The following is a 14,062-nucleotide window of genomic DNA, read 5'->3' as shown; positions in this document are numbered from 1 at the left end:
GACTACGTCGAGTGGTAGTGTGATGGACGATACATTAATGTACAAAAAGTGTAAAGAAAGTAGCGCCTGAAAATGCTGATGATGAGACAGTGGTTCTACGAGCGATAGCTTGACAGATGACGCTAGTAATGCGACAAAACATTGAGATACAACAAGACGAACATCAACAGAAATCAAGAGAGCAAAACATAGCCATAAACGACTGGGTGGCAGCCGTTTACGAGAGGGACTGGTATGTCGGCCAGGTAACAGATTCAGATGATGATGATGCTAAAATAAACTTTTTGACAAAATCAGGAAATACGGAGAGGCCTACAAAATTTCCAATCACCCGTGATGAAATACTGGGTAAAAAGAAGTGCGTTTTATTGGTCCTTTCTTCAGTTTACAGCTATCGGGGAAATCCAAACGGTGTTACAAGATATCATCGCTGAAAGGAAACTGATTGAAGATATATTTCGTCATATAATCAATGTTAAAGAGACGGACATCACGTGTAAAGTGAAACATGCTAACCTCCGTAACAGAGCGAGTAAATGCCCTTGTAACATTGCAAATATCTGCAAGTGTTATTTGTATCATTTTAAATGATGAAACAATATACCTTGTTCAGTTGAACTACACTTTAATGTCATATGAGAATGTTGATGTTTTTCTAATTTCCATAACGATAAGTTATGTTTCTGTAAAAGTGTTTAAAACTTAATGTTGTATGAATTAATGTCATAGAAAAACGTTTCAGTGTTTGACAAAATGTTTATTGTGTGTATAAAAAAGTTATTACAATGTTTCAGTTAAACGCCTTCATTTAACAAGAAGTGAACTTTCGATGTTTGATCTGAAAAAAATAAATAAAAGAAATGTTCTTTCAAACGCATTGCTTGTTTAACCTTAATACACATTAGAAAACCACATCGTAAATCACATTCTATAAGCCTGGTGTATCTTCTGTAAAATAAGAAATTGTTTGTACATAGCATCACAACATGTTTTTGAACAATTCATTTATTAAGATTGTGTACCCGGCCGTTCTAACGCCCCCCGTAACTTTGAATTTGAGGTACATATTTTAAACACCTATTTCAAAAACGGAGACATAATGTTGTGGACAACTGTTTCTGAAATAGTATCATTATACATAGGCTATTTAAAAAATGCAAAAATATTGACAATCTAAGATACTTTAAAAAAAAAATTTTTTCATTGTGTAATTGTACCCATTTTTGGAGTCACTGTTTCAGTGTATTTCTATTATTTTATTTAGGAGTATGGATAGGACAGGAAGCAGAGAAGTGAGGAAAAAGTTGACTTGTTCCAAGGATTTTTATATAAAAATGGGTTAGGAAGAAAGTGTTAAAGCATTAACTTCAATTTTTCTATAGGAATAAAAATGGCCAATAGAACCCATCCAGATATTCTTATTTAAGAAGTTCCAATGAAACAAAAAAAGAAGAAAGACAAAAAATTTAAAGTTTAAAAGCTAAAATTTCATAACAGATTTAAGACACAAAAGTGACTACAAAGAAATTTATCTAAATGCTACAAATTTACACATGTCTATCACATAAACCGCTGTGCAGGAATGTAATAAACTCACATAATAAAAACGATATTACATTAGTGTAATACCACTTTGACATGACATCATTTGCCAATATACAAACATAGCGTTGAAGCAAGTAAATGTTAACATTAATGAATAATGAGTCATTTTAACTTTAAACCATTCTTTTTTTGGATATGTGATTAATAGTATAGTACATTTGAGTAGATTCAATACTGAATTTATTAAAATCATTCAACAAAACAAATGAAGGATTAAAATTTACACGCATTCAATATCTTCTATATAAATAACAAAAAGGATGTAAGTATACATACATTTAAGTAAATATAGTGAAGATAAAAAGTTTACAAAAAGGAGTAATGTACACATATGTATATCTATTGTATGCTATATTCTAAGTTATATACATTGTAATTCTATAGAGTTACCTTCCTTGGCCTATATGATTTCTGGAATTTAATTGTGACACACAATATTTAAACATTATAAATCTGAAAAATGGAATCCTCGTATTGGCTTATTTCAAATTAAAGTCAACCAATCCAACACTGGAGATTGAGACCGGCAGCAATTCCTTATAAATAAACACAGAAATCCAGACATTTCATTATCAAAAACATACATATATATATATACACATAAATCAGTATAAGACATCTTCTAAAATATATTCTTTTTTGTCCCAAATATCATTTTTACGGAGCCCCTAAGGTGACATTTTCCACACGTTTTTTCCTGGAACTTTATTCATTTTTACGAAATATTAATTCGTATTTACGAAACATTAATCTGTGACATGCGCTAAGAATATTTTGTTAAAATGGGGGTCCTGTGCTTCAAATCCAAACACGATCATTTTTTTTTTCTGTTTTGTTTTGTTGATATTATTGAGTTCTGAAATAAAATATTTTGTTTTTATGATTGCACGGTGCCCATACATAAATTGTCAGGAAATAAACTTTTTTAACTTAATAAGATTAGTGAAAATCTGCAGTTTACTAACTCATATGAAAAAGAAAGTTATAATATAGCATGTTTCTTTTTTGATGTCAGAAAATATTAATTACCTCAAAAATTAAAACATTGCTGATGAGAACATGTATTTGACAATGGGGGAAAAGAGGATATTTTGGATTGAGAATGACTTCTTACTCAAAAACCCTGGTCACTTAAATATAATAACTTGAGAACCATTCGGCTTATAATCGCAAGGTTTATTCAGGCTTGTAAATGACCCCTTAAAAATGCGAGATAAGAAGGTTTTTTTGTCAAGCTCACAATGAACTAAAATAAGATTTCGTAAAAACGAATTAATATTTCGTAATTACGAATAAATATTTCGTAAAAACGAATTATTATTTCGTAAAAACGAATTATTATTTCGTAAAAACGAATTATTATTTCGTAAAAACGAATTAATATTTCGTAATTACGAATTAATATTTTGTAAAAACGAATTATTATTTCGTAAAAACAAATTAACTACAAATTATTAGTTCGTAATTACGAATTTATGAATATTTCGTAAAAATGAATTAATATTTCATAAAAATAGAATTAATATTTCGTAAAAACAAATTAAATGCCGGGAAAAAAGTGTCGAAAAATGTCACCTTAGGGGCTCCTGGCATTTTACATACAAAAAGTGCACTTTAGCTTTCTAATGAAGGGTTCATATTTCAGAAAAACTACCTATGCATTTCTGATTTGCTTATGCTATTTTCATTGTTGGGTTTAGCTCAAGTTGGTAAAAGTTATTAATAATTAACTAACAATATTTCATAAAAAAACAGTATATAATATTTAAAAATCTGTATTTCTTGAAAACAAGTGTATTTTTTGGAAACAACTGTATTCTATGAAATTATCAACAGTAATTCATAAATGAGCAAACAGTATTTCATTCACAAACCAAAAGTATTTCATGAATAAAGCAACAGTATTTCATAAATAAGCCAAATTTATTTCATAAACCAAATTTCTTTCATAAATAAACCAAATTTCTTTCATGAATAAAGTAACTGTAATTTCTGTTTTTTTCTGCAAGTTACTAATGTAAAAACCTTACAAAAACTATTCTTCAGCATAAAGAATACAAAAACATGTACTATACTTCAATAGCTCATGCATAATACAGTAACATGGGTACATTAATGTAGAAAGAATATATTATTAAAATAGAAAAAAATATGGCAAACAGGATAAGAAATGTTTACAAGATTTTTTTCTTCAAAACACAGATCAGATAATTGCATTTATTCACAATAAAAAATCTCATGCATCCATGCTTAATTATTCCTGGAATACAATCCATGCAAATTTTATTCTCATCATGACTCATTGTTTTACATAAAACAAAATCTTGGTTTAATTCATCTTGCAAAAGCTGTAATACATGAAGTTTTGAAAATTCATTCACAATTCAACAGTTCACTTAATACAAATAGTTAACACTTTTATATTTGAATCATATATAAACTAACTCAAAGATAAACACAGTATAGATGAGAAATGAGTTTCAATTTGATAGCCTCTAAGCTGATATTGTGAACACAATATTGAACAAGGTCATTTGGTAACATTAAACCTAAGATTTATAGCACAAATAAATGTCATTTGGGAACCTACATGTTTACCCCTCCTTGTGTTATATAAATAAACCTCTCAATTCCAAAAAAAAAAAAAGTATTTGCTTCTAAAAAGAGGAGCAATATAATTTATAACTACTGATGAATTACAAGATCTTTTTTTATATAAAACCTTGATTGAGTCAATGAAATTCCAATCATCTTCTTCCATGTATGTAATTAACAGACTGTAATAGACTAGTTACCTTGAAGCATAGACTACACGGAATGGTTTCAAATACTGCTCAAATTCCTGGATCACTTGCATCTGCTGCCGAGTCTGGATAGAATTTGGCCTAAAATTAGAAAATTGATAAAAAGTGAATCTAAATACAGCGAGGTAACAAATATCTCTATAGAATGATTTAGGAATCGCGGTTGTTAAGTTTATACAGAATTTATTTTTGTTTGAGTGTTTTATTCCTATAGAAATATTGAAGTTAATGCTTTAACACTTTCTTCCTAACCCATTTTTATATAAAAATCCTTGGAACAAGTCAACACACTCCAATCTGTACCGGGAACGAACCTGAGTACCGAGCAATGGGTGTAAAGTTTCTTGCTCCAGGAAACGATGACTCATCCATGACTGATTGTGAACTAAACAGATAACAATCCTTAGATCACTAACTAGACCAACATGTTAACCAGACAGCCATGCCGCAGCTGATATTATCATCCCAGATTACGTCTGTTTGTATGCAAATCATGTCGAATAAATGTAGAACAAAACATAAAACACACCATGTAGTAAAGTCAACATCTATACATACCTTATTTCAAAAGCTATTACTACCCAAACCATTTTATTCATTCGTTCATAAAATACCTGTGGTACTATTAGCAATTAATGTTCAAGTACTTGCATATTTGAGCTTTACCAACCCTAACCCTGCAAAATATCTTAAAACTACTTGTCCATCTTTCAATCTGGACATAACCATTCATTACTTCTTGGTAATTTAACAAAAAAAATTCACTGACTACATTGCAAATAAAGCAGACCATGATAAGAAGGCAGGGATGTGCCAGATGATGTGGGGACAGGCTTAGGGTTAAAGCTTGTACAATGTTGGTGGTCTTACCCAGGTGACTGTTTATGACTGAGTTAATGCAAAGAGGTGTTTGAGGGCCTTCTCTACCTACTCAGCTAGAAGTTTATCTTCTATAGGACTGGTGTGATAATAAGAATTATAATAAGGAATAACAAGAGCCATGTCAACATGGCCATCCCCTGCCGAATGTGTTTGCTCATTGGAAGAATGTATATGTAGTAGAGCAGAATAATTCCATTTTAAGAGGTCTTTTGGTAATGAAAACTGATGGCTGAAGTGATTACAGAATTAAAACCTATATGAATACTGATGGCTGAAAATAACAAAGGGCAATAACTAAAAAATAATGCAGGGTAGGTTATTATATTCTTGTGTGCTGAACCCCTCCTCAGTAAAATCTATTCACCTGAAGTTTCAAGTTGATACCTCAAATACTTTTTGAGAAAAGCTCCGGACAAAATAGTATGAAAAAGAACAAAGGGTAATAACTCAAAAATTATATAGGGAAGAGTTATCATTCTTGCGCACAGCATTCCTCCTCAATAAGATCTATCCACCTATGACATTTCATGTTGACAACTCAAACACTTTTGAGTTATGCTCCACTCAGGTGAAAAATTAAGTATGAAAAATAACAAGGGCAATAACTCAAAATTTCTGAAAGGTAGAGTTATCATTCTTGTGCACTGCACACCTCCTGTGTGAGACCTATGCACCTAAGAAGTTTCATGTTGATATCTCAAAGGCTTTTTGAGTTATGCTCTGGACAAATATTAATTTTGAAAAATAACAAAGGGCAATAACTCAAAAATTATGCAGGGTAGAGTAATCATTCTTGTGCACTGCACTCCTCCTCAATGAGATCCATCCACCCATGAAGTTTCAAGTTGATATCTCAAATACTTTTTGAGATATGCTCCGGACAAAAATGTCGGACGGAAGGACGAATGGATGGACGGACGGATGGAGACTACTTCTATATCCCCCGCCGCCTTTTCGGCGGGGGATAACAAGAGCTGTCACAGAAAGAGACAAATGCCCCCAAAGGATTCTAGTTATAAACCACCTATTACATGCTGTGTGGTAAAAATTGAGAAAGTTTTGACCTTTAAGACAAAGAAACCTGGGTCTTGTTTACAATACATTGTCTATGGTGACTTTATATTTTTTTTAAATAAAATGTATATGGAAGTTACAGAGAAGACACAACAACCACCATTTATATGTATATAACATAAATATTGAAAAAGTTTAAATCCAAGCAGTGACCTTGAACTAAAGCGTAGGAACACTAGTCTTAAGGGCAACACATCATACATTTATGATAATTTCATATGTGAAATAAAAAAATAAAACCCTTTCATGCATATTAGTTTTAGAGCAGACAAGACCATTGACAAAGTTTGAACCCCCACAGTAACCTTGACCTAAGTCATAGAAACCAGAGTCTTGTTCGCGACACACCATACATCTATGGTTATTTCATATATGAAAGAAAAATTAAAATCCTTTCTTGCATACTGAAGTTTCAGAGCGGACACGACCACCACCATCTATATATATAGCATGTTTGAACCTCCACAGTGACCTTGACCTTAGTTGTAGAAACCCGAGTCTTGTTCATGGCACACCATATATCTATGGTAATTAAATATGTGAAAGAAAAATTAAAATCCTTTCATGCATACTCAAGTTTCAGGGCGGACAGGACCACCACCTTCTATATTTATATAACATAAAAAATGACAAAGTTTGAACCCCCACATTGACCTTGACCTTAGTCGTAGAAACCCGAGTCTTGCTCGCGACACACCATACATCTATGGTTATTTAATTTATGAAAGAAAAATTAAAATCCTTTCTTGCATATTGAAGTTTCAAAGCGGACACGACCACCACCATCTATATCTATATTACATGTTTGAACCTCCACAGTGACCTTTACCTTAGTTGTAGAAACCTGAGTCTTGTTCATGGCACACCATATATCTATGGTTATTTAATATGTGAAAGAAAAATTAAAATCCTTTCATGCATACTCAAGTTTCAGAGCGGACATGACCACCACCATCTATTTTTATATAACATAAAAAATGACAAAGTTTGAACCCCCACAATGACCTTGACCTAAGTGGTAGAAACCAGTGTTGTCCACGACACTATACATCTATGGTTAATCAATATGTGAAGAAAAATTAAAATCCTTTCATGCATACTGAAGTTTCATAGTGGACATTACCACCACCTTCTATATTTACAGGGTTGTCATTAACATTTTTTGCAGAAGGTTTGTTTTGAACTTGAGGCGGTCATTTCTGTCTTTATCATGCATAACAAAGAGTGTTTTCTTAATTTTGAGGCGGCCCATAATGCATTTGAGACAGGCATTTTGGCCTCCTGCCGCCTCTTAATGACAACCCTGTATTTATATAACATAAAAATTTAAAATGACAAAGTTTGAACCCCCACAGTGACCTTAACCTTGATCAATGAAACCAAGGTCTTGTTCGCGACACACCATACATCTATGGTTATTTAATATGTGAAAGAAAAATAAAATCCTTTCATGCATACTTAAGTTTCAGAGCGGACACGACCACCGCCATCTATTTTTATATAAACAAGAATTTGTAACAGAGTTACCAACGTCCCCCGCCTCGGGGAAGTTTTATATGAAGCATAAAAATTGTGCTATTTCAAAAGATTGAGGTATGGATCTAAGGATTTTCAGTCCAAAATTATGATCAATGCTAGATCTGCAAATGCAACAATAAATTTATTAAAGAAACAAGCAATTATCATAGTATTGCAAGCAATCCATAAGTCCCCTACCGGTTAGAACCCCAACAACATTCTGAAGGGCCATTGGCAATTCACTTATGTTTCTATTTTAAGTAAATTTGTTGAAAAAGTTCTTTAAAAGTGATCACAGGAAACAGTTTTTATGTACAGACAGACGGACTGAAGGACACTCTACAGTTATTTTTTAAACATCCCTGTTATCAAAATATAACATTTTTAAAAGCAAAATTTTTAAAAAGGAGATAACTCTTAAAATAAAGATGCAAGATGTCATACCTGATGTGAGTGTAACAAAGAACAATTAGTAATGAACGTATGAATAAAGAATGGTTATTTTTTAATTTGAAGTAAATGAAAGTTAAAAGAACGAATAAGAAAAATTTAAAGTTTAAGGAGGAGATAACTTTGGAAATATGGATGCTAGATTTATAAACCTTGTCATATTATTATGATGTGGGAGTTTGAAGAAAATCCTATCATGATTGAAGAAGTTGAAGTAAAAATTACCAATTTCTCAAAATAAAGTCTAAGTTCAAAAGGGGCATAATTCTGGAAATAGTCTTGCTAGAGTATTGAACTTTCTCACAAATGTTAAGTGATAATAAGAAACATATATATGAAGTTTGAAGTAGATACATTCAGAAAAAAAGAAGTTATTAAAAAAACAATTTTTTTTTTTCATGAAAATTTTAAGTTCAAGGGAGGTAATTCTAATAAATTTTGTGCTAGAGTTGTAAACTTTGTCACATATGATGTGGTTGATGACTAGCAACTTATATTTAAAGTTTGAAGATAATACCTTAAGAAATAAAGAACTTATAGTGAAAAAACTTAAAAAATTAGAATCAGAAATCTTGAAATTCAGTCCATTTGTTGCCAAAGCAACCAGAATTTTCAACATAGGAAGATAAGAAAAGGATGTGCATAATTTCCAGACTGCCATTTACCCATATGTCAAGTTTCATAAAAATATTTCCAGTACTTTTTGTGTTATCACTGGATCCAGGTTTTGTGTAAAATTTGCCATATTTTCAGTCTATTTGTTGCCATAGCAACCAGAATTTCAGCATAGGAAAAAAAGAAAAAGACGTGCATAATCTCCTTACTGCCATCTATCCATATATCAAGTTTCATAAAAATAGTTTTAGTACTTTTTGCGTTATCGCGGGATCCAGGTTATGTGTAAAATTTGCCATATTTTCAGTCGATTTGTTGCTATAGCAACCAGAATTTTCAACATAGGAAGAAAAGAAAAAGACGTGCATAGTTTCCATACTGCCATCTAACCATATATCAAGTTTCATAAAAATATTTTCAGTACTTTTTGCGTTATCGCGGGATCCAGTTTTGTGGACGGACGGACTGACAGACGGACGGACATACGGACTGACGGACAGACAGACGGACGGAGGGTAAACCTAAAGTCCCCTCCGGTAAACCGGTAGGGGACTAATAAAAATGAATGTTAAGCTCTGACTTCTTAGTGTGACCTTGACCTTGGAGGTAGGGGTCCAGGTGTTGTGCGTGACATATCGTCTTATTATTGTAACTATTTTCAAAATCCCTTGAACTATGAAGAAGTTATAGATGGGACACAAAATATACCCTCTAACAGACTATGTTAATCTTTGACCTCTTAGTGTGACCTTGTAGGTAGGGACCCATGATTTGGACCTGACATATCGACTTATTATTGTGATTATTTGTGCAAAGTATTTTTAAAATCCCTTGATCTATGAAAAAAGTTATGGACTGGACACAAAATATACCCTATAACAGACTATGTTAATCTTTGATCTCTACATATGACCTTGACCTTGGAGGTAGGGACACTGGTGTTACACATGACATATCATCTTATCATTGTGACTATTTATTCCAAGTATTTTCAAAATCCCTTGATCTATGAAGAAGTTATGGACGGGACACAAAGTATACCATATAACAGACTCTATTAACTTTTGACCTCTATGTGTGACCTTGACCTTGAAGGTAGGGGTGCAGGTGTTGTACTTGACATATCTTCTTATTATTGTGACTATTTGTGCCAAGTTATTTCAAAATCCCTTGAACTATGTGGGAGTTCTAGATTGGACACAATATATACCCTTTAACAGACAATGTTAATTTTTGATCTCGAAATGTGACCTTGACCTTATAGGTAGGGATGTAGGTGTTGCGCACGACACATCGTCTTATTATTTGTGTCAAGTATTTTCAAAATCCTTTGATATATGAAAAAGTTATGGATCGAACACAAAATATACCCTTTAACAGACTATATTAATCTTTGACCTCCAAGTGTGTCCTTGACCTTGGAGGTAGGTGACCGATTGTTACGCATGACACATCATCTCATTATTGTGAACAATTGTGGCAAGTATTTACAAAATCCCTTCAAAGATAAGAAAGTTATAGACCGGACACGACATATACCCTCAAATAGACAATGTTGAACTTATATGAGCAAGAGCGACCTTGACCTTGGAGGTAGGGGTCTGAATGTTGCGCATGACACATCGTCTTATTATAAGAAACATTTCTGCAAAGTTATTTTAAATTCCTTTGATAAATGACAAAGTTATGGACCGGACACGAAATATACCCTGTAACAGACTATGTAAATCTTTGACCTCCAAGTGTGACCTTGACCTTGAAGGTAGGTGACTGATTTTTGCGCATGACACATCGTCTGATTATTGTGAACAATTATGGCAAGTATTTACAAAATCCCTTCATAGCTAAGAAAGTTATGGACCGGACACGACATACACCCTCAAATAGACAATGTTGACCTTGAATGAGCAAGTGCGACCTTGACCTTGGAGGTAGGGGTCTGATTGTTGCGCATGACACATTGTCTTATTATGATAAAAAACATTTGTGCCAAGTTATTTCAAATTCCTTTGATAAATGACAAAGTTATGGACCGGACACAAAAGTGTGACGGACGGACGGACGGAGCCTATTTCTATATCCCCCTTTTTTCTTCGAAAAGGCGGGGGACAATAAAAAATGACAAAGTTTGAACCTCTACAGTGACCTTGACCTTAGTGGTAGAAACCAGAGTCTTGTTCGCGACACACCATACATCTATGGTTATTTCATATGTGAAAGAAAAATTACAATCCTTCAATGAATACTGAAGTTTCAGAGCGGACACGACCACCACCTTCTATATTTATATAACATAAAAAATGACAAAGTTTGAACCCCCACATTGACCTTGACCTTAGTCGTAGAAACCTAAGTCTTGTTCACGACACACTATACATCTATGGTTATTTCATATGTGAAAGAAAAATTACAATCCTTCCATGCATACTGAACTTTCAGAGCAGACACGACCACCACCTTCTATATTTATATAACATAAAACAAGAGCTGTCAGTAGGACAGCAACGCTCGACTATTCTTAGTGCTTGATAGAAAAAAAATGCTTGATACAGCTACCTCCTCCTGTTTACAGGTTGGGTTCATGATGGAGAACAAGTGTGCAAAGTTTCAAAGCCATATGTCAATGGACTTTGAAAATATTTGAACTATTACAAAAACTTTAACATAAATTCTAAGTCGAAAAAGGGGCATAATTCTGTCAAAATGGTTGACAGAGTTACCTCCTCCTGTTTACAGGTTGGGGTCATGATGGTGAACAAGTGTGCAAAGTTTCAAAGCCATATGTCAATGGACTTTGAAAATATTTGAACTATTACAAAAACTTTAACGTAAATTCTAAGTCGAAAAAGGGGCATAATTCTGTCAAAATGGTTGACAGAGTTACCTCCTCCTGTTTACAGGTTGGGGTCATGATGGTGAACAAGTGTGCAAAGTTTCAAAGCCATATGTCAATGGACTTTGAAAATATTTGAACTATTACAAAAACTTTAACATAAGTGGTTACGCCAACGCCGACGCTCGGGTGACTACAATAGCTCTACTTATTCTTATCGAATAGTCGAGCTAAAAATGACAAAGTTTGAACCCCCACAGTGACCTTGACCTTAGTCGTAGAAACCTGATTCTTAATCGCGACACACCATACATCTATTGTTATATCATATGTAAAAGAAAAATTACAATCCTTCCATGCAAACTGAAGTTTCAGAGCGGACACAACCACAACCTTCAATATTTATAACATAAACAAGAGCTGTCGGTAGGACAGCAACGCTCGACTATTCTTAGTGCTTGATAGTAAAAAAAAATGCTTGATACAATTACCTCCTCCTGTTTACAGGTTGGGGTAATGATGGTGAACAAGTGTGTTAAGTTTCAAAGCCATATGTCATTGGACTTTGAAAATATTTGAACTATAACAAAAACTTTAACGTAAATTCTAAGTCGAAAAAGGGGCATAATTCTGTCAAAATGCTTGATACAGTTACCTCCTCCTGTCTACAGGTTGGGGTAATGATGGTGAACAAGTGTGCAAAGGTTCAAAGCCATATGTCAATGGACTTTGAAAATATTTGAACTATTACAAAAACTTTAACATAAATTCTAAGTCGAAAAAGGGGCATAATTCTGTCAAAATGCTTGATACAGTTACCTCCTCCTGTCTACAGGTTGGGGTAATGATGGTGAATAAGTGTGCAAAGTTTCAAAGCCATATGTCAATGGACTTTGAAAATATTTGAACTATTACAAAAACTTTAACGTAGATTCTAAGTCAAAAAAGGGGCATAATTCTGTCAAAATGGTTGATACGATACCTCCTCCTATTTACAGGTTGGGGTCATGATGGTGAACAAGTGTGCAAAGTTTCAAAGCCATATGTCAATGGACTTTGAAAATATTTGAACTATTACAAAAACTTTAACATAAGTGGTTACGCCGACGCCGACACTGACGCCGACGCCGACGCTCGGGTGACTACAATAGCTCTACTTATTCTTATCGAATAGTCGAGCTAAAAATGATAAAGTTTGAACCCCCACAGTGACCTTGACCTTAGTTGTAGAAACCTGAGTCTTGTTCGTGACACACCATACATCTATGGTTATTTCATATGTAAAAGAAAATTTACAATCCTTCCATGCATACTGAACTTTCAGAGCGGACATGACCACCACCATCTATATTTATATAGCATAAAAAATGACAAAGTTTGAACCCCCACAGTGACCTTGACCTTAGTCGTAGAACCCTGAGTCTTGTTTGCGACACACCATACATCTATGTTTATTTCATATGTGAAAGAAAAATTACAATCCTTCCATGCATAATGAAGTTTCAGAGTGGACAGGACCACCACCTTCTATATTTATATAACATAAAAAATGACAAAGTTTGAACCCCCACATTGACCTTGACCTTAGTCTTAGAAACCCGAGGCTTGTTTGCGGGCATAATAAAACCCCATCTTACTATGATATAACATAGAATAAACTTATTATGAACATATGAAATAAATTTACCTTTTCTCCCTAACATAATGTATGGCCTCTCTGCCTGAGATTCTATTTGTAAACACAAGATAACAAGCTATTATAACACCTGTCCTACCTGAAATAAAATGTTTACACAAGATAAGTCATATCAAAATCCATATAATGCAATAAAATACAGAAACTGTGGAAACAAACAAAAAAATTTATTCACATTTTGTTAAAATCTGTAAAGCTGTATAACGAAACTCTAAAAAACTGTTCAATCATGATATTTGCATATTCTACTCCCCACCAATTTAGCTCAATAAAGGGAGCATCTGATTTGTAGTCACGGTGTCTCCGGTTTGATCCTCCAATGAATTAAAATTACTCTAAAACAATAGATTTCAGACAGTATGTATACTTGTCATTTGTTTCTCACCACTGCATCAGAAATTTTATGAGATTTGCATAGACAAGAGCAATCAGTGATCACATGTGTCACCTGATAACCAATTGCATGTTGCTGCTGCTGAGTAGCAGGAGACACAGAGAAATGAAAATTTAAAGTTAGTCATCAAACAGTATAGAGTCTGGCCACACTACAGAGATGTACAATCTATACTGGTTTCAAAGACTATA

The 14,062-nt window shown here is 33.4% G+C and overlaps 1 protein-coding gene across 4 annotated transcripts in view; it reads right to left on the bottom strand.

The window, feature by feature from the left end:
- Positions 1–14,062, bottom strand: part of LOC132715636 (protein tyrosine phosphatase domain-containing protein 1-like) — a 57,016-nt gene that overhangs the window by 17,844 nt on the left and 25,110 nt on the right. For 3 of the 4 annotated variants that reach the window (XM_060698669.1, XM_060698672.1, XM_060698671.1), the window contains 3 exons: positions 13,469–13,556; positions 4,401–4,490; positions 1,996–2,016 (listed from right to left, as the gene is read on the bottom strand). In XM_060698669.1, coding sequence (XP_060554652.1) covers positions 1,996–2,016; positions 4,401–4,490; positions 13,469–13,556 — 199 coding nt within the window. The remainder of the gene's footprint in view (positions 1–1,995; positions 2,017–4,400; positions 4,491–13,468; positions 13,557–14,062) is intronic. The other variant, XM_060698673.1, reaches the window with a different exon arrangement.

The sequence above is a fragment of the Ruditapes philippinarum genome, unplaced genomic scaffold, assembly GCF_026571515.1.
Source record: "Ruditapes philippinarum isolate M1 unplaced genomic scaffold, ASM2657151v2 ctg3310_1_1_1_1, whole genome shotgun sequence".
Lineage (NCBI taxonomy): Eukaryota > Metazoa > Mollusca > Bivalvia > Venerida > Veneridae > Ruditapes > Ruditapes philippinarum.
This window is presented reverse-complemented; position numbering and strand designations above follow the sequence as displayed.